This window comes from Chrysemys picta, chromosome 1, assembly GCF_011386835.1.
Source record: "Chrysemys picta bellii isolate R12L10 chromosome 1, ASM1138683v2, whole genome shotgun sequence".
In the NCBI taxonomy this organism is placed as follows: Eukaryota; Metazoa; Chordata; order Testudines; family Emydidae; genus Chrysemys; species Chrysemys picta.
Window position 1 is genome coordinate 120,554,625 of NC_088791.1, and position 25,340 is coordinate 120,579,964.

General features: G+C 40.6%; 1 protein-coding gene across 1 annotated transcript in view; it reads right to left on the reverse strand.

The window, feature by feature from the left end:
- ETNK1 (ethanolamine kinase 1) overlaps positions 1 to 25,340 on the reverse strand; it is a 54,549-nt gene that overhangs the window by 14,465 nt on the left and 14,744 nt on the right. Inside the window, exons 2-4 of the mRNA XM_005296611.5 lie at positions 8,005 to 8,264; positions 6,077 to 6,217; positions 5,366 to 5,508 (exon numbers count right to left, since the gene is read on the reverse strand). Coding sequence (XP_005296668.1) covers positions 5,366 to 5,508; positions 6,077 to 6,217; positions 8,005 to 8,264 — 544 coding nt within the window. The remainder of the gene's footprint in view (positions 1 to 5,365; positions 5,509 to 6,076; positions 6,218 to 8,004; positions 8,265 to 25,340) is intronic.

Here is a 25,340-nt window from a genome sequence, read left to right on the forward strand (position 1 = left end):
GCCAGTACAAAATCCAATAATTATAAAAGTCTCTTGTATTCAGGATTTTGCATATAAAGCAGATAAAAATAGCAGGTAAAAAGCCTGCTTGAAAAGTGTCAACTTAAGACATACTTTAAAAAAAAAATTTTAATCCAAATTTTATCTCAGACTGCAGTGCCATTATTCTGATTATAGCTAGCCTTTATTTAAAAATGTTATTTCCAGTTATAGTTAATGGTTTATAAAGTAAGAATATGAAGCTAACAAGATACAGATGAGGCTGTTACCAGGCTCTGTGCTCTCCTTTGGGGGAGGTGCACGTGAACAATTGATGCGATAAACCTCCAGTCAGTGCGTTTAAGTAGCACGGTGCACGCCGCCACATGGCAGCAACAATGGCATACCTAATCTGTAGCAGATGAAGAAAATTTGGCACACTCACATTTGAAATGACAACTTTAAAAAGAAAAGTTTGCATTTTACTGCTCTCCTTTTTCAGACCCATTCTACAGTGGAACTCAACCTTAAATTTAATTTTTGCAACAAGTATTAAGGTTAAAGATGCACAGTTCCCTTCAATTTTCTGTGTCAAGAAAGTATGAACAGACAGGATCACTTCATTAATTTTTATTATAACATTTTGCTATAAAATAAGGCAGGTGATAAAGAGAAAGTGAACTGACTTGTATGATGTTATCACTGCATTCTTTAGATTAATTTATGTTTAAAAATTATAGGAATACACTCTAAGAATTAGTAAAGATGAATTCATCCAAAAGAGCAACTAGTTCCCAGTATGATGAACTCTGAGCTACTAGCAATTTATTAGTCTTTTAGATTGGGGTTTTTAAAATGTCTAAGTCTACTCCCATTGACTTCAATAGGAACAGCTAGGCCAATGCTGACTACTACTAAAAACTTCTCCCAAAACAGAAATCTAATACATGAAGTACACTTGTGGAATGTGCAACCTATAAAAGTGTTATATCATAATTGTGTACTATTGTCCACTGTAGAGTTTATCCAGACAGAAGATATTTCAAATTGAAGCATCCAACATTCTATATCTGAAAGTCAGTTATATGTATTTTATCAAAGCTTTAATGCTGAAAGCTACATACTATTTCACTGTTCATATAAAAATGAATGTGTGATCTGCAATGTGCATGTCATTTTATGTTTGATGCATTTAAAATTGTGTTTATTAACTGAAATCAGAGGTTGGGTAATCCACAGGGGATTTGCTGACAGTCTTCAAGGAGCTGACAGTCAAGAAATGATGACTCTCCTGTTTCTAGCTGCTCTTTATTGCAGTATAGATAGTTCAACAAACTTTACTACTCCCCTGACATAAGCCACTGCTGTATGAACAGAAAAAGAGATAACTTGTGATAATAAATGTGAATGGAAGTGCCCTGCAAGATAATCTCTTTATTAAGAGCGAGCGATACTATGAAAAGTAGTGAGAAAGCCTGAACTAAACAAAGCTTAATGTAGCAGGGTGTATCACCTTGCTGTGATGAGAACGTCACTACAAAACCCCTACCACAGAACAAATACCATCTCTGAGACACACACTAAAATATGTTCACCCAAAGTTTAAAAAAAAAAGCAGAACACTTAACTTCGGCACCTAGTTACAGTGACCTGATTTCCAGAAGTGCTGAGTAACAACCGTCAGTGGAATCTGTTAAGTGGTCAGCACTTTTCAAAAGTCAGGCTGCTTATGTAGGTGCCTAATGTTAAGCTATTTTTAAAAATATTTGCCATGATTAAGAAAAGTGAGGAGTAACTGAAGATATTCTAGAAGTGTTGGAAAGAAATCTGATCTGACAAGCATTAGTAATAAGGTATCTGAGAATACTCTGAGAGTCTAGAAGAGCCTTTGGAAACTCCTGCTCAAGTTTAAAAAAAAAAAAAAAAGTCAAGAGCATCACGACAAAAGGGTTATAAATAAATGCCTTCCAACTGTCAGTTACTTAAATTTAAAACCACTGTTCACACATTAAGATATATTCAAGGGCAAGAAATGAAGTGAAACTGTGAGCTATTTCTTTCAGAGAACAAGTCTTCTAGGCAATTATAAATCTGTTATGTAAGGTAACACTACTGAAATTTTTCATATCCGGAGTGATTAAACAAAGCAGCAAGAGGCAGATTTATCTGAGCCACAGCATGAGCAAATTCAACTCATCAAATGAGTGATGCACTCCATTTAACCATGCTAGAGTTCAAAATGTTATTTCAGTCTCTCTTTGGAAAGAGAGGTTTCAGAGGTTTGCATCCGAAGAAGTGGGCTGTAGTCCACAAAAGCTTATGCTCTAATAAATTTGTTAGTCTCTAAGGTGCCACAAGTACTCCTGTTCTTCTTTTTTGGAAAGAGAGTTAGATGTTCAGGTTTAAGAATTCTTAAAGCCATAAGTGACAAAGTATGTTTTTTCTGTATGTATATACATCAATCTATTTTTAATATCTAGCAGGTTTTAAAACCCTGTGTAGACTGGAAATGAAGTATAGTCTTTGAAAGGGTAGAGTTAAAAAGTTGGGATAAACAATGGTGGGACTATCTACTCTGAGTGAGCTAGTGTAAACTGACCACCTGTAGCTTTTTAAATAGTATGCTGATTACACTTGGCCTAAGCATGACTAGACAACATGCTAATGAAAGTGCTACAAACACCAATGGTGAATTATGGATTCTGTTTGTGCCGGTTTAGACCCAGCCTCTTTAGAGAGCAGATCAAGGTGAGATTGAAAGAATTGATATGAATACTGCTGCATAATCAGAACTTTTATCTACCTTCCTATATTTAGGCCAGTAACAACTCCAGAAAGCGAACTGCATCTTTAAGATTGTTCTTTGTGCTCTTATTAAAGCGGCTTCAAAGAAGAATTCATTGCATGCTGATACTTAATTTTTAGAGTTTTTTTTTTTTTTTAAATAAAGGATCTTTATTTGGCTGAACATACTTGATGTGATTCATGTTTGCATGTTTAACTGTTGCAGTTAAAGTTAAAGCTGAGTTTCCACTTCAAAAATAAAGATGAAGATCCTCCTTCTAAGACTGTATTATGTAACACGGGTTTATAAATTTTTGCACCGTAAAAGTGTACAGTACAAAATATACAGCTTTCACAATATACAAATACTCATTTTGCAGATGGCATTGAGGTTTGGTTACTATAAGAATAGTACCTGTTGTATCTCGGTATTGCAGAGTTCTTACAACAACGTACATGATGTGCTGCAATATTCAAGCATGTAAGCTTTAATGGACACAGTCTAGCTATTGCATATACTTTCAAATCTTTTCCCATTCAGTTATTTACAACCAGCTCGAAGCCTAAGTGCTTTACATTCAGATTCCTCCCTCCTCCCCACCTTGTCCCCAAACACTAAACACTCACACACTGGTTATTGTAGGTTTGCTCAAAAGTGATGCACTGCTGGCATTGTTTTTTTCCTCCACTCTGTTTATAAAAAAGAGAAGCATATAGCATTTGTTTTCAAAGTGGGAATGTTAAGCTTATCAACCGTGATAGTGAACATTTAACTGAATTATAGTTTTTGTTTAAGCATTTTACACTAAAGCATGGTTCTATTATGAAAAGTGACTAAAAATAGCATCTTTTCTCAGTAGGTCTGATCTGCGTATTCAGAATCAGACCTGTTGACTTTAGTGACAAAAATAATTTTTTACCCCCCCTTTTTAATTCCTATTAGCACTGCAGAGTCAACAACTGAAGTTTTTTCCCCTGTCAAAAACCTCAACAAAATTGCTTACTAACTCCTACTCAATAGTTAGAACTAACTCAACAGTTAATTAAAATTAATAGAATTACACAAGTATGCAAGGGCATATACTGGAAGATGATGGTGCTGCTAAGGTGTACTTGATGGCTACGTTGGCCTGCAGAACATATAGCACTAGTATTTATGTGCAAGAAAGAAAGACCTAACTCAGAAGAGAGGTCGCATATATATGGATTGCAGCTAAAAGATCTTTTACTTGTACAGGTTGAAGGAGCACAGTTGATGTAGAAATGATGTACACAGCCACTTTTCAAAAATCAGAAACAACTTCAATATTTATTTTGTATCAAATTTTATGTAAGCTACATAAACTAAGACGTGATGCCTCAATTATTGCTGAATGTCTGATAGAGAACACCTTAAATGCTGTTCACATTCATTTTAATGATTTCAAACAAATACGTTGGCTTTAGTGGTAAGCTAATTGTCAATGAAGTGATAAATTACAAGATAATATTAAATTACTCAGACAAATCTGAAATTAAATACTTCTCTTTAAAGAGAAAGTCTTCACTATCTCAATTGTAAGCTTCCCTGCAACTACCAACATGCTTCTACAAAATTAACTTGTTACTTTCATTTCAGCTCACAGACTTCTGGGGATTTGGGAGGAGGTGTGGGAAATTGAGGTACTAGTCTCGTTAAAGCATTTTTCTGCACCATAATATCCCTGTTTTCAATGTCCCAAATTTACTGTTGGTTCACCATGTTTGCCTGTTGAATGTATCATTTAGTAACCGAACCTCAAACCACTAAACAACCAAACCTTAAAAGGAATAACCTTAAAAGGAATTAAGGTTTTCTATGAGAACTTTTGATAGTTCCTTGTATTTAAAAAACAAAACAAAACCAAAAAACTAGGATTTCTTTCAAGAGTTCAAGTATTTACAAGATCTGAAAATAATGAACAAAAATTTGATTTGCCATTTCCAAGATAAGCCTACTCCCTACCTCTGAGTTAAAAAATAATATTTACAAAAATATCTTCAACATTAAGATGCCTATGTACCTCATATGCAGGATATAAACTGAGCCATTGAAAGTAGCGTAAGTATCATTATGATACTTCACCCTGGGGAACTCCTCCTTGGCACCAATGTATCTGACAAATCAGAACAATACATTGATAATACAAAGTAACCTGGAGACATTAGCTCCTAAGGTTGTTGAATGCATGACAACCTTTTATAAATGTATATGAGATTTCTATTAAATTAGAAAGACAAAAAGACAATTTGATAGTTTGAAATCCATTTTTACAGACTAAATCATTACAGTGAAAATAAGAATATAAAGATTTTTGTCCACATGCTAAAAACATTTTAGAATTAAAATTATGGTTATAGCTGCTAAGACAGTTCATATATTTATACAAATACTGCTAACATTACATTGAACTTTGATTTCAAGCAGCAAATTTACTTCACTTTCCACCATTAGTAAAAAGTCATAAGTGATTTAATGAATTTGAATTATAATTCCATACCCACCCTAAGACAATTGCCACAGAACACAAATACAACACAAGTATGGAATGAAGCACTACTTACTGCTGTGTTCAATACCTACCTTGTTTCTCGTTGTAGATAATATTCTTACACAACAGGTCATTGTGGCAAAGCACCACTGGGGATCCTAGATTTGACAGTCTCTCCTTCATCCAGGCCATCTCCTCCTGAAGGATTTGAGGACTTGGAACATCACTTAAGAACCTTTTGGGGTTCAAAAAAATTGAAAAAAGTTTCTCTTCTGAGCATAGTGTTAATAATAAAGGAATTATACAGAAATGTATACATTGGTGCACTTGGTCAGTTATTTTCTGTATTCCCGTTAGTTCAACACATAATTGAGTAAGCCATCTTAGTCCAGATTTCACTGCTCACTCTTGTAGTGAAGTCACGGAAACATAAGACGGGAAGAAGGCAAGAATTCCTATTACTTTTACAAAGGTGACTTCTTTAAGAACAACTTGGCTCTCAGACATGACAATATCATAGTCCTAGTTGTGGGAGGAGAACAAGACTAGTAATGCATACTCTTTTCAAGTGGAAAGGAAAGAGCAGGAAGAATGTGGCCAAAAAAAGAGAGAGGATGGTCAAACCCATCACTTTATTCTGCTTTTTAGGAGCATTTACATTGATATGGGGTAGGGGGGATGGGGTGTCTAAAAAACACTCTGGTTAGGTTTTCCCCCTCAGCTGGTTAATAAGGTATGGGATGAAAACTGAGACAAATGAGTTATTAAAAAAGTAATCAAACATTTAATAAAATAACACTTACCGTTTATTTACTTCCTCATCTGTAAATTCTGTAGGTATGAGTGAGAAATATTTTCCCATCTTCAGCCACATGTTAGATTTGGGGATCCATCCATTGTGTGCATGAATAGCATGGATTTTAGCAAGCTGCCTGGCTATGAGTCTGTAAGATATAAAGGTTATTGTATTGCTGCGTTCTTACTTTTCAACTGGTGACAAGCAGATTGCCAAAAAGCATTTGGTAGTTAATTACTGCTTTCTTGACATTTAAATCTTTTTTTATATTTGTCTTATTGGTGACTTTTTACTTGAAATTTTAAATTTCATCAGGGAATACATAGGTCTCACAATTTCCTTCAAAAAGTTTGTTTCCCCAAAACATATACACCTCTACCTCTGTCCTCGGGAGCCAAAAAAATCTTACCGTGTTATAGGTGAAACCGCGTTATATCGAACTTGCTTTGACCCGCTGGAGTGCGCAGCCCACCCCCCCACCCCCCCCGGAGTGCTGCTTTACCGCGTTATATCCGAATTCATGTTATACCGGGCCGCGTTATATCGGGGTAGAGGTGTATGCTTTATAACGGAGAGGAGCAAGGAAGTGTGGGAGGCAGGGGGGACGGCTCGAAAGAGCTGAGCACTGGCAGACAAAGCTCAACAGCACTTCCTTACTCCTAAAATGGTGCCCTGTGGCCCGCTGTAGGAGGAGGGAGCAGACTACCTACAAGACCCAAGTCGATCCTTCCAGACTGGATGGGAAACAGTGAGCTATCATGGCCATGTGGAGGGAGAACACTAGGTTGTGGCAGAAGAGCATTTGGATACTAAAATGTGTACACAGTCAGCCATCTCCATAAGTTCTTCTGTGTATAGTTGTCAATAGCATGCTCCACACTGACAACTTTCCTATGCATAGATAGGGCCCTACCAAATTCACAGTCCATTTTGGTCAATTTCACGGTCATAGGATTTAAAAAATCGTAAATTTAATGATTTCAGCTATTTAAATCTGAAATTTCACGGTGTTGTAATTGTAGGGGTCCTGACCCAAAAAGGAGTTGTGGGAAGTCGCAAGGTTATTGTAGGGGAGAGGATGCGGTATTGCTACCCTTACTTCTGTGCTGCTACTGGTGATGGCTCTGCCTTCAGAGCTGGGCAGCTGGAAAGTGGCAGCTGCTGGCCAGGACAGGGCCGCCCAGAGGATTCAGGGGGCCTGGGGCAAAGCGGGGGAGCGGATATAAAAAAAGGCGCCACCCGCTGCGGCGCTTGTACTCACCAGGCGGTGCTCCGAGTCTGCGGCGGGTCCTTCACTCGCTCCGCGTCTTTGGTAGCACTGAAGGCCCCCCGGCCGCCGAAGACCCGGACCGCCGCCGGGTGAGTAAAAATTAAAAAGGCGGTTCTAGCCAGGGAAGGGATTCTTGGCCAGGGCTCGTGGGGCTGCTGCAGGGCCCAGGACAAATGGCCCCACCTGCCCCCCCATCTGGATGGCCCAGGGACAGGAGTCCAGCTCTGAAGGCAGAGATGCCATCAGCCGCACAATGCAGAAGTAAGGGTGGCATGGTATGGTATTGCCACCCTTACTTCTGCACTGCTACTGGCAGGGCGCTATCTTCACAGCTGGGTGCCTGGGCCAACAGCCACCACTCTCCAGGCACCCAGCTCTGAAGGCAGCGCAGAAGTAAGGGTGGCAATTCCGTGACCTCCATAAAATAACCTTGTGGCCCCCCTGCAACTCCCTTTTGGATCAGGACTCCCAATTTGAGAAATGCTGGTCTCCCCCGTTAAATCTGTATAGTATAGGGTAAAAGCACACAAAAGACCGGATTTCATGGTAGGAGACCAGATTTCACAGTCCGTGACGCGTTTTTCATGGCCATGAATTTGGTAGGGCCCTAGACATTAGTTTCCCAAAATGCACTGTGGAGTTTTAATATTTTTGAAGATGTTTACCTGAATATATCTGGGTTGCAGACATGCTCCGGATCCAGTGCTTCTCCCTGCATGAACTCGTAGCATAGACCATTACTGAAAGTACAGTAGAGTTGTGGCGCACAGCCATGGGCCTGCAACACCCGGAAACTTTTCACTTCCTCATCTCGATCTACTAACAGCTCGGTCTTGTTTCCATAGATTCTAACTAAAACCACATCATCCATTGCGTCACCCACATAGCAACCAATAAGCTTGTTGGTGATTCCATCTGTGAACAGCTGCAATGTAAAAATAATACGTAAGCTACTCAATGATTCTATATTTTCCCATTTGTATGTACTTCAGAAAAATGGGAAAGATAGGTGGAAATTTTTCCACTTAATGGATCACTCTTAATCCTGTGGATTTTTTTAGTTAATTATTTGACTCAGGTTGAATAGAAACAACTGTTATAACCAAGATATTTGCTAGTCTGTACATTTTAAACAATCTTTAAAAAACACAGACGTGGAAAACTAAGTACTGTGGAAAGATGCAGATTTCTTTTTAAAAGGGCATTTCAAGGTATTTTCTGAGTAACAAGCCATAAGGAGAGAGACAGGAGAAAGACACTAGAATTAAGAAATGCTACATACATCAAAGTAGGACTGTAATAGGAGTTTTCAGGTAAGCAACTGCTTTGAGATCTATTCAGCAACACAACCCCCCCCTTCACCTCCCCCCCCCCCCCCAACAAAACAGGATTTCAGGACATTGTATTGAATTTTTCAAACAAATAAATAGAGCTAGGCAGAGAACAGTAATTCCATTTTGAGGAGGATTTTAAGATTTCAAAATATGGTTTTGTTCTATGTCAGGACAAAAAAACCCTGTTACTTACATCTAGAAAGACCGCAGTTACTGTAAGGTGTTGTCCATATACATTCCACTTTTGGTGTGCACGTACCCCAGTTCAGATTGTTTTGGTCAGCAATGTCTCTGCTGGGGCCTTGCCTGCGCCTTAAGTGTCCTTAAGCCTCCCACCTGAAGGATGGCCCCAACCAATGCAGAATGCTTGTGTTTTAGGACTCTATTAGCAGGGAAGGAGGGCATGTCACAAAATACATACGGACCACCATTCATTCAAGTGCTTGTCCACATTATATTCCGCTGCTTTTAACTCAAGCAGCAACCTAGATCATAAGCAGTGGGTGACAGGAGTCTACCTGAACAATGACTGTGAGACAGCCATGAAAGAGTTAGCATCAGATCTCGATGCTGCTATTATGGAGTGATGTTGGGTGAACATACGTACTGAATCGCAAGTACCTGTCCTACATCTCCAGTATTGGAACACCCATCAAAGAGCTTCAGAAGCTGCTTGAACTCTTGTGGAATGAGCTGTAACACTCAATGGAGGGTCTTTGTTCATAGAATCATAGAATATCAGGGTTGGAAGGGACCTCAAGAGGTCATCTAGTCCAACCCCCCTTGTCAAGCTGGGCCTTAAAAACCTCCAAGGAAGGAGACTCCACCACCTCCCTAGGTAACGCATTCCAGTGCTTCACCACCCTCCTAGTGAAATAGTGTTTCCTAATATCCAACCTGGACCTCCCCCACTGCAACTTGAGACCATTACTCCTTGTTCTGTCATCTGCCACCACTGAGAACAGCCAAGCTCCATCCTCTTTGGAACCCCCTTTCAGGTAGTTGAAGGCTGCTATCAAATCCCCCCTCATTCTTCTCTTCCGGAGACTAAACAATCCCAGTTCCCTCAGCCTCTCCTCCTAAGTCATGTGCTCCAGACCCCTAATCATTTTTGTTGCCCTCCGCTGGACTCTTTCCAATTTTTCCACATCCTTCTTGTAGTGTGGGGCCCAAAACTGGACACAGTATTCTAGATGAGCTTCACCAATGTCGAATAAAGGGGAACAATCATGTTCCTCGATCTGCTGGCAATGCCCCTACTTATACAGCCCAAAATGCCGTTAGCCTTCTTGGCAACAAGAGCACACTGTTGACTCATATCCAGCTTCTCGTCCACTGTGACCCCTAGGTCCTTTTCTGCAGAACTGCTACCTAGCCATTCGGTCCCTAGTCTGTAGCAGTGCATGGGATTCTTCCGTCCTAAGTGCAGGACTCTGCACTTGTCCTTGTTGAACCTCATCAGTTTTTTTTTGGCCCAATCCTCTAATTTGTCTAGGTCCCTCTGTATCCGATCCCTACCCTCTAATGTATCTACCACGCCTCCTAGTTTAGTGTCATCTGCAAACTTGTTGAGAGTGCAGTCCACACCATCCTCCAGATCATTAATAAAGATATTAAACAAAACCGGCCCCAGGACCGACCTTGGGGCACTCCGCTTGAAACCGGCTGCCAACTAGACATGGAGCCATTGATCACTACCCATTGAGCCCGACGATCTAGCCAGCTTTCTATCCACCTTACAGTCCATTCATCCAGCCCATACTTCTTTAACTTGGCGGCAAGAATACTGTGGGAGACCGTATCAAAAGCTTTGCTAAAGTCAAGGAATAACACATCCACTGCTTTCCCCTCATCCACAGAGCCAGTTATCTCATCATAGAAGGCAATTAGGTTAGTCAGGCACGACTTCTCCTTTGTGAATCCATGCTGACTGTTCCTGATCACTTTCCTCTCCTTCAAGTGTTTCATAATTGATTCCTTGAGGACCTGCTCCATGATTTTTCCAGCGACTGAGGTGAGGCTGACTGGCCTGTAGTTCCCCGGATCCTCCTCCTTCCCTTTTTTAAAAGATGGGCACTACATTAGCCTTTTTCCAGTCATCCGGGACCTCCCCCGATCGCCATGAGTTTTCAAAAATAATGGCTACTGGCTCTGCAATCTCATCCACCAACTCCTTTAGCATCATCGGATGCAGCGCATCCGGCCCCATGGACTTGTGCACGTCCAGTTTTTCTAAATAGTCCCAAACCACTTCTTTCTCCACAGAGGGCTGGTCACCTTCTCCCCATATTGTGCTGCCCAGTGCAGCAGTCTGGGAGCTGACCTTGTTCGTGAAGACAGAGGCAAAAAAAGCATTGAGTACATTAGCTTTTTCCACATCCTCGGTCACTAGGTTGCCTCCCTCATTCAGTAAGGGGCCCACACTTTCCTTGACTTTCTTCTTGTTGCTAACATACCTGAAGAAACCCTTCTTGTTACTCTTAACATCTCTTGCTAGCTGCAACTCCAAGTGTGATTTGGCCTTCCTGATTTCATTCCTGCATGCCTGAGCAATATTTTTATACTCCTCCCTGGTCATTTGTCCAATCTTCCACTTCTTGTAAGCTTCTTTTTTGCGTTTAAGATCAGCAAGGATTTCACTGTTTAGCCAAGTTGGTCGCCTGCCATATTTACTATTCTTTCTACACATCGGGATAGTTTGTTCCTGCAACCGCAATAAGGATTCTTTAAAATACAGCCAGCTCTCCTGGACCCCTTTGCCCTTCATGTTATTCTCCCAGGGGATCCTGCCCATCTGTTCCCTGAAGGAGTCAAAGTCTGCTTTTCTGAAGTCCAGGGTCCGTATTCTGGACTTGTTGGCTAAATCAGAGCCATATTTAATGCAGATAGAAATCTAATAAAGTCTTTGTGCCTGACCTTTCATCCTATCTAGAGGATATAAAAAATGGCTCAGGTCCTGTCAAAGTAGAAGGCAAGTGCCCAAAGTACATGGAAAATGTGATGCTTAGCTCCCCTTTGCTGGAATGTGACTTGGGAAAGAAGACAGGCAGACGTATTATCTGACTGTGATAGAAGTCAGGGGCTACATCTGGCAAGAACTCTGGGTGAGATATCAAGGTCCCCCTGTCTTTATGAAATTCCGTGCATGGAGGTCCTACCGAGAGTGCTTGTATCTTCCTCACCCTCCTAGCAGATATTATTGCTACTAAAAAGGCTGTATTGATCAACAGATGGAATAGAGAACATGCAACTAGAGGCTCAAAGTGGGAGGCATGAGGACACTCAAGACATAGGTGCAACCTCAACTGACATGGATGACAAACAATAAACAAGTGCTTGGGGGTAAATGTGCACCAACAGTGGAATATACATGGATAAGCACTTTAAGAACAACCAAAAATTTTCAGAATTCTCCATGAAAAAGGAATTACAGGTTTTTGTCCAGATCTATTGGGAGCTCCATTTCCAGAGTAGGCTGCTCAGTGGGCTGCCCTGGCGCTGAAGTAGCACCTGGCGGGAGTTGTGTGGGCAAGCTGGCCAAAAACCAGGCAGACAGGTTTGCAGTGGAATCTCATCAAAATCAACAGGGTTACGTGGAATACTTTGTCTGACAAATCAGCAAACTCTGGCAAGATGTTTTGTTGAAATCTGTAACGACTAACTCTATAAGTAAGGCTTGCTTCATTAGATCCAACGTCTCAGGGAAATGTAAAAACTGTGTTTGAAAATTAAAACTTTTAAATTCTCAGGTGACGGGCCTAGTTTTAGGAAAAAAATCTGCACAACAAATAGAAAAGCGATTGGAAACAGGATTTTACCATGAATACAGAACAACTTAGTGCAAGGTTACTGCAATTTTAAATGAAAAAGAGAGGCAAGAAATTTGAAGTCATGGGCCCACAGAAACCATAATCTGTATGTATAGAGAATTTTGTATTGCTGTTTATGCCATTACATTTATGTCTTCAGTTACCCCCAGTTTACCGTAGTTAAGCTTGCTACAATAAGCATTGATAGAAAGGTTTTCATTAATTTTTGAAGTTAACACACATTGGTCTGAATTCCCCTGTAGTTTTTGCAAGCCATCTTTTACACCATTGTGCAAATGCATAAGTTAAAAGAAAACTGATTACTAAGCTATTTCATTTTCTAAGATGAGCAAAGTGCAAAAAGGAGTAAAGAGCCAGCACAAGTGATGTATGCTAATCAAAACTAAGAGTTTAGGTGTTATTAGTAACAACTGACATTCATTTTAAAACACTAATCTGACAGTGTTCTCCTTACAATTTTCCATTTAAAAAAAAGCCTTTTAGTGGTTACTCTCATATTGGCTCACATTCAAATAGACATACTGCTTTCCTACACACCTGTGGTGCTCCACATGTGCATGTTGGTATGTACACTTGAAGCCCTACCAAGCACAAAAGTTTCAGCCCAATAAGTAATTTTCTCAAGATGTTCCAAGTGCTCGGAGAAACAACCGTTTATAATGCAAGTGTCCTCTCAAACGTCAATACAGTATCTCCAGAACACTACAATAAAGTGTTAGTTGAAGACTTTACAGCTTTCAAAATGAACAGCTTTACTTAATTCTGGGCATTGTTTCAGAATAACTAAAGGCAGAACCAGCCTTACAATATTGTATGTTATAGCAATATGCCTTAGAGACTAGATGCTTGTACAATTTTTTAAGTGGAAAAAATTAGGGCTGTCGATTAATCGCAGTTAACTCACGCGATTAACTCAAAAAAAATTAATCACGATTAAAAAATTAATTGTGATTAACTGCTGTTTTAATCGCACTGTTAAAGAATAGAATAGCAATTTAAATTTATTAAATATTTTGGATGTTTTCAACATTTTCATATATATTGTATTCTGTGTTGTAACTGAAATCAGTGTATTATTTTTATTATAAACATTTGCACTGTAAAAATGATAAACAAAAGAAATAGTATTTTTCAATTCACCTCATACAAGCACTGTAGTGCAATGTCTTTGTTGTGAAAGTGCAACTTACAAATGTAGATTTTTTTTTGTCACGTAACTGCACTCAAAACCAAAACAATGTAAAGCTTCAGAGGCTACAAGTCCACTCAGTCCTACTTCTTGTTCAGCCAATCGCTAAGACAAAAAAGATTGTTTACATTTACAGGAGATAATGCTGCTCACTTCTTATTTACGTCACCAGAACGTGAGAACAGACATTTGCATGGCACTTTTGTAGCTGACACTGCAAGGTATTTATGTGCCAGATATGCTAAACATTCGTATGCCCCTTCACGCTTCAGCCACCATTCCAGAAGACATGCTTCCATGCTGATGGCGCTGGTTAAAAAAACCCCTGCATTCTGCCACATATTTCATGTTATAGCAGTCTTGGATGATGACCCAGTACATTGTTCATTTTAAGAACACTTTCATTGCAGATTTGACAAAACAAAAAGAAGGTATCAATGTGAGATTTCTAAAAATAGTTACAGCACTCAACCCAAACTTTAAGAACCTGAAGTGCCTTCCAAAATCTGAGAGAGACGAGGTGCGGAGCATGCTTTCAAAAGTCTTAAAAGAGCAACACTCCACTGCAGAAACTGCAGAACCCGAACCACCAAAAAGAAAATCAACCTTCTGCTGGTGGCATCTGACTCAGATAATGAAAATGAACATGCATCGGTCTGCACTGCTTTGGATTGTTATCGAGCAGAACCCGTCATCCGCATGGACGCATGTTCTCTAGAATGGTGATTGAAGCGTGAAGGGACATGTGCTAAAGATTCATATCTAGTACATAAATGTCTTGTGACGCTGGCTACAACTGTGCCATGAGAATGTCTGTTCTTACTTTATAATAATAATAATAATAATATATGGAGATATCCTATCTCCTAGAACTGGAAGGGACCCCGAAAGGTCATCAACATTTCAGGTGACATTATAAACAAGAAGCAGGCAGGATTATCTCCTGCAAATGTAAACAAACTTGTTTGTCTTAGCAATTGGCTGAACAAGAAGTAGGACTGAGTGGACTTGTAGGCTCTGAAGTTTTACAGTGTTTTTGTTTTTAAGTTCAGTTTTGTTTGTACATAATTCTACATTTGTAAGTTCAACTTTCATGATAAAGACATTGCACTACAGTACTTGTATTAGGTGAATTGAAAAATACTATTTCTTTTGTTTTTTTACAGTGCAAATACTTGGAATCAAAAATAAAGTGAGCACTGTACACTTTGCATTCTGTGTTGTAATTGAAATCAATATATTTGAAAATGTAGAAAACATCCAAAAATATTTTTTAATCGTGTGATTAATTTTTTAAAATCGCTTTACAGCCATAGAAAAAAATCAATAGGAAGGGCAAATCTAAATTTTCCAATTACAAAGGCCTTTGTGCAACCACAGATCTAGCAAAGTTGGGGATTTCGACCCAGATTTTTAAAAGGTACTTGGGCATTGCAATGCTGAACAAAGCAACTTCTAACTAATGTAGGAGACAAAGTTTCATTTTCAAAAGTGACTTAGGCACCTAAGTCAATCAGTCACTGCAATGCTCAGTGTTCTAGATTCCTTTAAAGTCTGGACCTTTGTATCTTTAAAAAAATAAAATTTAAAAAAAGCAGGGAAAAATACATTGTCTCTAAAGTTAAGAGATTGTTGTGTTTTCCAGGTCAGGGATTATCTAAATTCAGAACACAACAAAAGGGTTATAAATGGACAAAAATGGAGAAAGGCAAGAGGAAGGACTATGGTTACAATAATGCGATCACATGATTATTCTAAGGCATGTATGTCTTGATGGTTAATTAAATTTGTCTTTTTTTAATCCCCTTCTTATAAGTGATATTACATAAACAACCTTAGATTGGTTTGCCGTTTCAAAACAAAAAATTTAAAAATGCAGCCTATTTAGTTCCATATACTGAAGATGAACTCCCACCCTACAACAAAATTTATAATTAAGGGTGAGATATAATGTTTGCTGGAATAGGGAAAGAGAAGCCATAGCCTAGATTGTTTTCTTATAACTCATTTTTTTATTGCTACGGACATACTGTAACTAACAAATTGCATGGCAGCACTTCTGAATAATGAGCAGTATCACAGACAGTACTGGAGGATGCTCTAAAGACGTGGTTGCTTGTATAACAGCAGCCTCTGTCATGTGTCAGCAGCATCTGTGGGGATGCTGTGACAGCAAGCTTATCACAAAGCTGCAGCTCTATAGATCCACATGTATACAAGTGCTGTTGTACAAAAGTGAAATATGGGTGCTGAGGAAGGCTGAAGAATACTGGATTGATGTTTTTGACTCTCACCATCTTCATAAGCTGCTCCAGGTTATGAGGCAGGACAAGATCAGAAATAAGGATATTCAAAGCCAAACCTAGCAATTGTCTCTATCAGTATTAGTTTGGTTTGATGGCTTTCTTGGTATGGACATATTATTAGAATGGAAGATCAACAAATTCTGAAGTGTTTACACCAAGGAATGCCACTACACTACCGGCAATAATGTGAGCACCAAAGGAGGCGGTGGCACAATAAGATTGCCAGTGATGGACAAACTGAAAACATCCAGACTGAACACCTTAAGGACCTAACCAGAGGTCGACCCAGGTGGCATGGTCTGCAAGGAGGCCACGTCCCTTTGGGATTTGCCATGAGGTTTACAACATCTAAATAGTCTTTCTTCCTTCAATCCCTCTTCTTCTTACCACCCCCTGGCAAATCCAATAGCATAAATCAGATTGCTCTCCCCCCCCCCCCCGCAAACAGAGGTGAGACATGCACAGAGCTGCCTAGCTGAAGGAGGCTGTGTCTAGGCTCCGCTGACTCTGCAGCTGAACGCCGCTTCCTGGTTCCTAGTGCCAGTCGTGCTCCCCTTCTGTGTGTTCGGAGTAGGGTGACCAGACGTCCCGATTTTATCGGGACTGTCCCGATTTTTCCTTGTTTGGTGCAATCCTGCGGGCGGCCCCGGGGCGGAGGCATCGGCAGCCCAGGCCCATTCGTTCCCCTGCGGGACCCAAGCAGGACAAGTGGGATGGAGCCTGCTGCCCCCACTCTGGGGCCGCCGCGGGATACCACCAGCTGGGCAGCAGCCCAGACGCGACTGACCAGGGGCTGGGCGCAGCGTGCGCGCTGCTAGATCCCCGCAGCAGGCCCGGGGGGTTCGGGTCTGGGCGTCCGAGCCGCAGCCACTGAGCTTGGCCATCGGCCGCTTCCTCCCCCCTCGGCAGTGGGAGCTGCAGCAGCGGCTGCTCCCGAGTCCCGCTGCCCGGGGGGGAGAACAGCTGCCGCCTGGCCCCGTGGGCCGCTCCCCTACTCTCCCTACCACCTGACTGAGTCCTGCCTGCTCGGGGCCAGGCCGGACTCTCACTCTCCCTGGCCCCGCGCTCCCCTGCGTCTCCGGGGCCTCCCTCCCAGAGCTTGTGGAGGAAGGGTGTTTTTTTGTTGTTGTTTTTTGCCCCGCCTCCCCCCCGCTTCTCAATATTTGACTTGGGTGATCTGGTCACCCCAGTTGGGAGCCTTCCTGTTTTTTGTGCAACAGTGAGTGACCGCGGTATGGCTGGGTAAGGGGGGGGGAGTTGGAAGAAATGGGTGGGGTGAGGGGAAGAAGGGTGGGTGGAATAGGGCAGGGGGAGGCGAATGTGGGAGTGGAGGGAGGGGGATGGAGAAGAAAAGGGGATAGGGGAAATCGCAGGGGTGGGGGGAGGAGCGGGAGCCTGGCATGCCGCATTCATGCATGAGTTAGGGGTCCAGGTGCAGCTGGTTAGGGATCAATGGGGAGGGATAGCTCAGTGGTTTGAGCATTGGCCTGCTAAACCCAGGGTTGTGAGTTCAATCCTTGAGGGGGCCACTTAAGGATCTGGGGCAAAATCAGTACTTGGTCCTGCTAGTGAAGGCAGGGGGCTGGACTCGATGACCTTTCAAGGTCCCTTCCAGTTCTAGGAGATGGGATATCTCCATTAATTCCCTTGGCAGCAGCTGGGGCTTCCCTGTTAAGCAGGCCCATCGAACCCTCACCCTGAGAAACCCTACCCCCCTACACCTGGACCTCTCCGCCGAGTCCCCCCCCCCATTGATCCCTAACCAGCTGCACCTGGACCCCTAACTCATCAAGCCCCACTCCTCCAGCACCCAGACCCCCCGCCGAGCCCCATCTCCCAACATCCAGACCCCCCCCCCCCCCCGAGTCCCAACCGCTTTCACCTGGATCCCCTACAGTCCAGTTGCCCCTGCACCGGGAACTCCCCCAATGAGCCCCTGTGCATCCAGATCTCCCACTGAGCCACCTGCACCCAGACTGCAAAACACAGAAACCTCTCACCCCACACCTGGATCTTCCCACACTAAGCCCCTCCACACTTGGATCCTGCTGGGCTGAGCCTGCCCACCCACACCTGGTGGGCCTGGTACAGAGGGGTGTTTCTGGGGCAGGCCCAGCCCTTGTACTGTGTCAGGGTTGGGTGCAGCCTCATTGCCAAGTCCTCGTACTGGGGGAGGTGGGGGCTTCAGGGTGATCTCCCACCTCAATGCAGCCAGTGGCCTGTGTTCCCCACTGCCATGCTGGAGCCACATTTATGTATTGACAAATAAAATTGGCATAATTTTAAAATAAAGTGCACATTTTAATTTTTTTGGCATAAATTAAAAACAATAGGATGAAAACAAGAGTGGCATTTGGGCTGAGTATCAAGGAAATTGTGGCAGGGAGATATGTTAGATCATTGACATGGTTCTCACTTAGATGGCATGAGAGGTTTACAACCAGACTGGAAAACCACCAAACACTGAAAGTCTACTGGCAGGGAGTAATGGACATCAGAGAAAGAATGGACCAAGAAACAAATCTGTTCTGGTGCACTGAGATGGATAAGACCCTACTGGAACCTTTCTCCCTACCAGAAGGTGTGGGGAAGAAAAAGGGATCAGGGTGGATGGATAAATAAATAAATAAATAAATAAAAATTCTTTTTACAAATAAACGAGTTTAAAATTGAATCTGAATTTAATACAAACTATGTTAAGGGCTAAATTTCTTATAACCTTTTAAAACATTTACATAAAAAGTAAATATGCTGAATCCACAAGCCTCTATCAAAAGCGTTGCGTGTTCTATATAAAGAAAGAATCAGAAGGAAAACATTTAACTTTTGAGGTCAAGCTATATTAATATGGCACAACCGGTCAGATACCGCATTAAGGGTTTGTTTTGTTTAATAAAATTAAGTTGTATATGCTGTTGTGTATTTAATTAAATTCGAATTACCATCCTAATGCAGCTTGACAGAAATCATGAGCAAAAAGTTAATTATCTAGTAAATAAACAATATATGATTCACAATTTTCTAACATGCTAAAAAGGTATAATTAATTAGAATATGAAAATATTAATCTATATAATTATTTAAATATATATATAATTAATAGGGTTGTACCTCCCCAGGTAACAAAAAGATGTACAAATCCAGTGTAAAGGCTCAATTTAGTTGTAAATCAACATATTTTAATGGTTACATCAACCAATGAGAATGCACCTTTCTTTACATCCTAACTGAAGTATAAAGGGAAAAGTTGATGAAAACGGATTTAACCCTGAAAGGGACCCCATTATATTTTTGCACAGAACACAGTGAGATCATCCTCCAAATTGCTGGAGCTTCTGGTACCTTTATATTTTATAAAAGGTGATCTTTAAATGAGGCTTTTCTCATTTCACACAATACGCATTCAGTACACAGGTCAAGCTCATGAGGACATCAGAAGAGATAATAAAGAACACAATAGTAGTCAGATATCAGCTCTGACACACAACAGCATAAATTCCTCAATACATGAGGAAACAGTCTGTGTTAACATTAAGACAGACCGACCGACCACAAAGTTCTTCATATTGGTGTCCTTAGTCTTCTGAACTGCTATATAGTTTTCTCATGAACTATTTCATACCTATTGTGTATTCCCACCCCCCAGTGCAAGTCTCATTAAAGTTAATGGAAACTACGTACATCAAGGAAATTAGATCTTACCACCTGATAATTTAGAAATTCCTCTCAAGGTCCTTATTAGCATCTATTTGTAACATGCTGCTATAAATAATTATTTGCAACCAGAAGTCTTTTAAATTTAATAAGCATTCCTCATGAGCTCTTGTTTGACAGTTTTAGAGGTAATTTTTATGTCCATCTGAATAATACTTTCCATTTTGTATCATGAAATGAAAATCAAAATTAAAAGGCTGCAAAACTAGTACACACAAAAATTAAGTGCATGTAGACAAAATGCATTTTATATACAAGTTTCTTTCTTTAATCATGATGTTCCTAATACAGTATTAGGAAAAGTGTCATTTGTAAACAAACGAGAGATTTTAAAATGAGGTGCAATGAGGAAAAAGGATTCCATGGCAAAGAAAAAGCATGAGATGGGCATCACAAATGAAGAGAGCAGTCTCTGACTAAGGAGAGACACGTAAGGAACAGAGGCCTACATAGCAATGCAGAGTGATCAAGACAACGCATGGCCTAGCGTGGGATGAGGTTCAAAGACTTCACAGAACGTCCTGAATACCAGGAAGGAAATTCCAGAAGTATATTCTGAAATAGGAAAGCCGACGTAGGTGACAAAGTGGATGAAATGCAGTTCTGATGCCTGTAGCAGATAGTTTAGCAGGAAGATTCTGGATCCCTGGAAGTATTTTAGTCAATATGAGAAATTAAAAATTTCAGCTGAAGGCCAAGCCAAGATAAATTCTGACTGTTTTTGGAAATAGTAACAAGTGGGCTCACGATACCACACAAGAAATGTGGTGGGGAAGAGAGTTTGAAGTGGAACTGTTGATCTAATCACAGTTAACTCACGTGATTAACTTAAAAAAATTAATTGCGATTAATTGCAGTTTGGATTCCCCCCCCCTACATTTTCAAATATATTGATTTCAATTACAATACAAAATATACAGTGCTCACTTTATATTATTATTTTGGTTACAAATATTTGCATTATAAAAGTGATTAAAATATTTTTCAATTCACCTCATGCAAGTACGGTAGCGTAATCTCTTTATTGTGAAAGTGCAATTTACAAATGTAGATTTTTTTTTGGTTACATAACTGGTCAATTAATTCAATCTATGCCCTGTTTGTTCTAGAACTGATCTCTCCAGATCACAACTGCAGCATATGGGCAGAGTAACACAGGCAAGCTTACACTGCTGCTGTCCATGCTAAACATATTTTTAGAAAATGTAGTCTCCAGATTTCGTCGACAGAGCAGCTTTCAGAAGGAATTAATTCACAATACGTTTTTTAAATATAGTACTGTGTTTCAGTCCATACCTATTCTGATGGTCCATCCACAATTATATTCACAACTCAACTGCTAGCATAACATAATCAATTGCAAATGCTGCAGTTGACTAAACATAAAGGGGTCAGACAGATGGATGAGCGAGTTCTTTTGTTTATGCCAGAAGCAATCTCACTACGTAATTATGATATCTGTAAATAAGATGTTTGATTTTGCTTCTTAAGAATCTTCTCCTAAATAAGAGAGAAAGGATAGTCCAGGTTAGAGTGCTAGCGTGTGAGTCAGGCGACCTGGTTCATTTCCCTGCTTCTGGGTGAGTCACTTAGTTTCTCTAAGCCTCAGCTCCCTATCTGTAAAATGGGGATAACTTCCCTAACTCAGAAAGGTGGTGTGTGAATAAATACATAAAAGATTTGAGACACTTAGATATTATGGTAATGGGGACCAAACAAGGAGTTAAATCAGATGAAAATGGTGACTTTAAATTTGCATCATCCCCCTCCAGAGGATATTACACACAACAGTTCTAAGCAATCAAAAAAATAATATTTTAGAAGTGTCACCTCAGCCTTACCTGTAGTATCAATATAACACTAAACCTTATGAACCAAGGAGCAGAACCAAAAAAAAATGAAATAAAATTAAAAATTGCCAAGTTCAAATATTTCTACAAGCTGGCAGGTCATAATTGACATCAAATCTGCCAGGCACTTACACTATATTCCAAGGTGCTAAATTTGGAGACCCTATTACTGAACTATTAAAGTTGAAATTTTACAAGCACAAAATTTCAGTTACAAGCTATACAAACTAGCTCTACTCCACTGACCACAGTATTTTGTTTAATTGAATACAATCTTACTTTCAATATACAGGGAAGTCTGTTTTAAGCGGTCACTGAAAGGACTAGTTTTTGCATGCTTCTGGGTTGTGAACCCCAGAACAAGAAAATGAATTTAGAAGCACTAGGTAGATCCCCAGTGGAAAAATTGTCAGCCTTTCTGGGCCACATTCTGATGCCAACTTTAGAGGACTGTAGGTGACATAGGAGGAAATAATTGGCTGGCTGCAGACTCCAAAAGATGAAAATGTGTGTGAATAAATGTCCAGGCCTATACATGATTGCACAAGATTACATACAATTAATAGCAAACAACATAGTGCCTACACCCTACTCCCAATGATAACATTCATATCGACTTCAGGGGCGAGCACGACCATGCTCTCAACATACAAGTATACAGTGTATCATTTTCACTTAATTTATTTTTAGCTTGTATTTCCAATATTACATATTTCAAAGCAACACAAACTAAAATTTGAGACATTTGGAGGAACCCTAATTTCTTCTTGATTATACAGAGAATTGAACCAATTCCTATTAATCCCTGCATCCTTTAGCTATGTTGCACATTTTGTGGAGCATTAAGGCTCTTCTCCTGCCTTTGTTTTCATGTTTCTATTCAGACACTAATTTGACTTTAACTCCCTTCTTATTATCTTACTCTTGGGTAAATCCAGATCACATAACCTTCTAGACCTACTCTTCAAGTTGACTATGGGTAAAGTTGGGACTTATGAGCTTAAGTCACTTAGATTTAGAACCACAAAGGTGCTTTGGTGCAATGCTAAACATTGTAACACCTAATTTTTAGATGCCTTGCTGCCTGGTGGAATTTTCAGCCCTGGGGTAGGTGCTCAGGTTCCCTATACAAAGCATGAGGAGAGTCTGGTGCCTAAGAACAGGATTCATGGAAGCCAGCATGCTAATGGGGACCCATGTAAACTAGCCAGTAGGAAATTCTGAGAAGACAGGAGGGGCCTAGGCCCCACCCCTGAAAAAACCATTAAGCACCTAATTCCAGGCTGGAGTGAGACACTTATCTCTGCTCAGGTGCCTAAGACAGGTCAGCTCTATCTCAGGGGAAAAAAACAGACCTCCAGCCGAGTATAGCTAATAACCCAACGGTCAAGACACACACTCAGAATGAAGGAGACCTGTTTTCAAATCCCCACTGTGCCAGATTTGGAGCAAGAGTCTCCTACAACCTGGGTGAGTACCTAACCCCCAGAATATAGAGTCACACATGCTCCCCCTCTTTGGCCCAATGAATAGTGGAAGAAGAAGAGACAGAGAGACCAACATCAGAATACCCAATAACCTGGAGGTTAGAGCACTCATCTGGGATATGGGAGAGACAAAGTCAAGTCCATGCTCCAAATCAAAGCAGAGTGGGAATCTGAAACAAGTCTCCCACATCCCAGGTAAGTGCCCTAACCACTGGGATGTTGAGTATGCTGAGACGAGACCCCTTCTTTCCTCCCCCACACCCACACAGAATATTCTAATCTGGTCACCCCCAGCTGTCTTTTGTGTGAGGGCCCCACAAGTGAGATATGCGAGGAATGCCTTGTTTGACAATTTTGCCAGTCTTAGCAGTTTGGCAGTGTCAAGACTTAAATGGTTTTGTGCATGCCCACCAATGGAAGCTTTGTCGCCCAGAGAATTTAGGCATCTCCAGGGTAAGGCAGCAGTTGAGCACGGGTTTGTGGATCTAGTGGCATCTAAATGTTGGACTTAGAGGTCTAAAGTGATAGTTAGGTACTTAAGTCTATTTTTGGATCTAACCCTTAGGCCCTTTTGAAAATATTCCCCTCTATCTTTAACTTTTAACATTTAAACAAATTTTAGGTTTAACAACTGCACTGCTGAGCAATTTAACAGAAACATTGGGATTATGGGTAGAAATTGACTGAAGTACCACTCCCTCCTCTCCCATCACATCCAATGTAATTCGTTAAGAATAAAGCACCAAACAACAAATGGTATGCTTAATTTGTAAATCAATATTGTCGTCAGTTAAAATTTAATCTTTTGAATCAGGGGAACCATATTAATGATACTAACCATTCATTATATTAACTATTATTCTGTAGTGAGATAAAACATACCAGTTTTACATACAAGGTCTGTGAAAACATGGTTATATTCTTTCCATTTTTGGAACATCAATTGGAAACGTTTTTATTGTTCTGAAATTATTACAAGATCCTCCTGTACTGAAGTAAGGCAAAATGAAGAAGGCAGAATTCTAGCATTCAAGTGTACAAGCTTTAACATATGGGTCAAAAATCATGCAAGTTGTACACAGAACAGAAGGTATGTTTGAGACTGCGTGTAGTGGATATATTGACTGACTTGTCCCAAAGTCCTCCTGCTAATATTTTTGGTTTCAATTTTTTTATTATTAAAGATCTCACTCCAGTTACTATATGAAAAGACTTGCACAAACAGAAGAGAAAGTGACTATACAAAGTTGTCAAAACCACAATTTAAACAAGCATTTCTCATTTGTACGTAATAGTACGTAGAACATTTCAGATAAAAGTGTAATTTTAACATTGGTGCCCTATTGATTTTGAAATACCTGCTTCATGTCCTTCACTCCCTCTGGCAAATCAACCACTGATCCTCCAGTAAGGGTAAAGAGAGAAGCAGCTAGATGAGGGTAAATGGAGTAGTCCTTTTAAGTGTAAGTATGGGCTTCTGTCAAATAACCTCCAATGTTCAACGTTAGTTATCTGAAAACAATTCTTGCAGCACCCCCATCCGTTCCCAAATTCTAGGCCTACTAAATTTCCTGCACTAACATGTCACTGCAACTCCCACCACTCATTTGGGTCAGGACCTTTGATAATGCAACAATCAATGCTTTGTCTATAATGGAAAGTTGCACCAGTGTAATTTTTTTTTTTCCTGGCAGAAACTGACATGAGTTCATATGCAAATTGTCTTGTATATAGGTTTATCCCACCACTTAGACTGAAATACTTAACCCACTTCCAAATTGACTTACAGCAGCATGTTACTTTTTTTAAAAAAAAGCACTGCCCTGCAAAACACCACTATTGCCTTATGACAACGTGCAGGGAGTGAACAGGTGAGTCTGCACTCGGATCACTTGGACACCAGTTAGCTCTCCCACAGTAAGATGACTGAGGTAATTAGATAATCAGGATGGCAGGCTGGGTGAAATAAAGAGTCAATTAGCCCATCAGCCCAGAAGGATAGAGGCACAAGAAGGAAATGCAAGGGGAGTGAGGAACAGGGCTAGCTGAGCCCAGTCTCAGGCCTCAGTGAAGGGACACTTCTGCTCCTCTCGGGTACTGAAAAGAAGGCTAAAAGCACAAAAGATATGGAAAATAGTCTGATGCACGGAGATTGTAGTGGTGTTTGTGGAGGGAACTCCAGTAAATGGCACTATGAATGCACAATCAGTGCAGTTTCTGCATTGCAAGAAGACAGGAGTGAAGGTGCACCCTGTTACATTCCTCTATCAAGTTTAGACAGTTTTCTGATT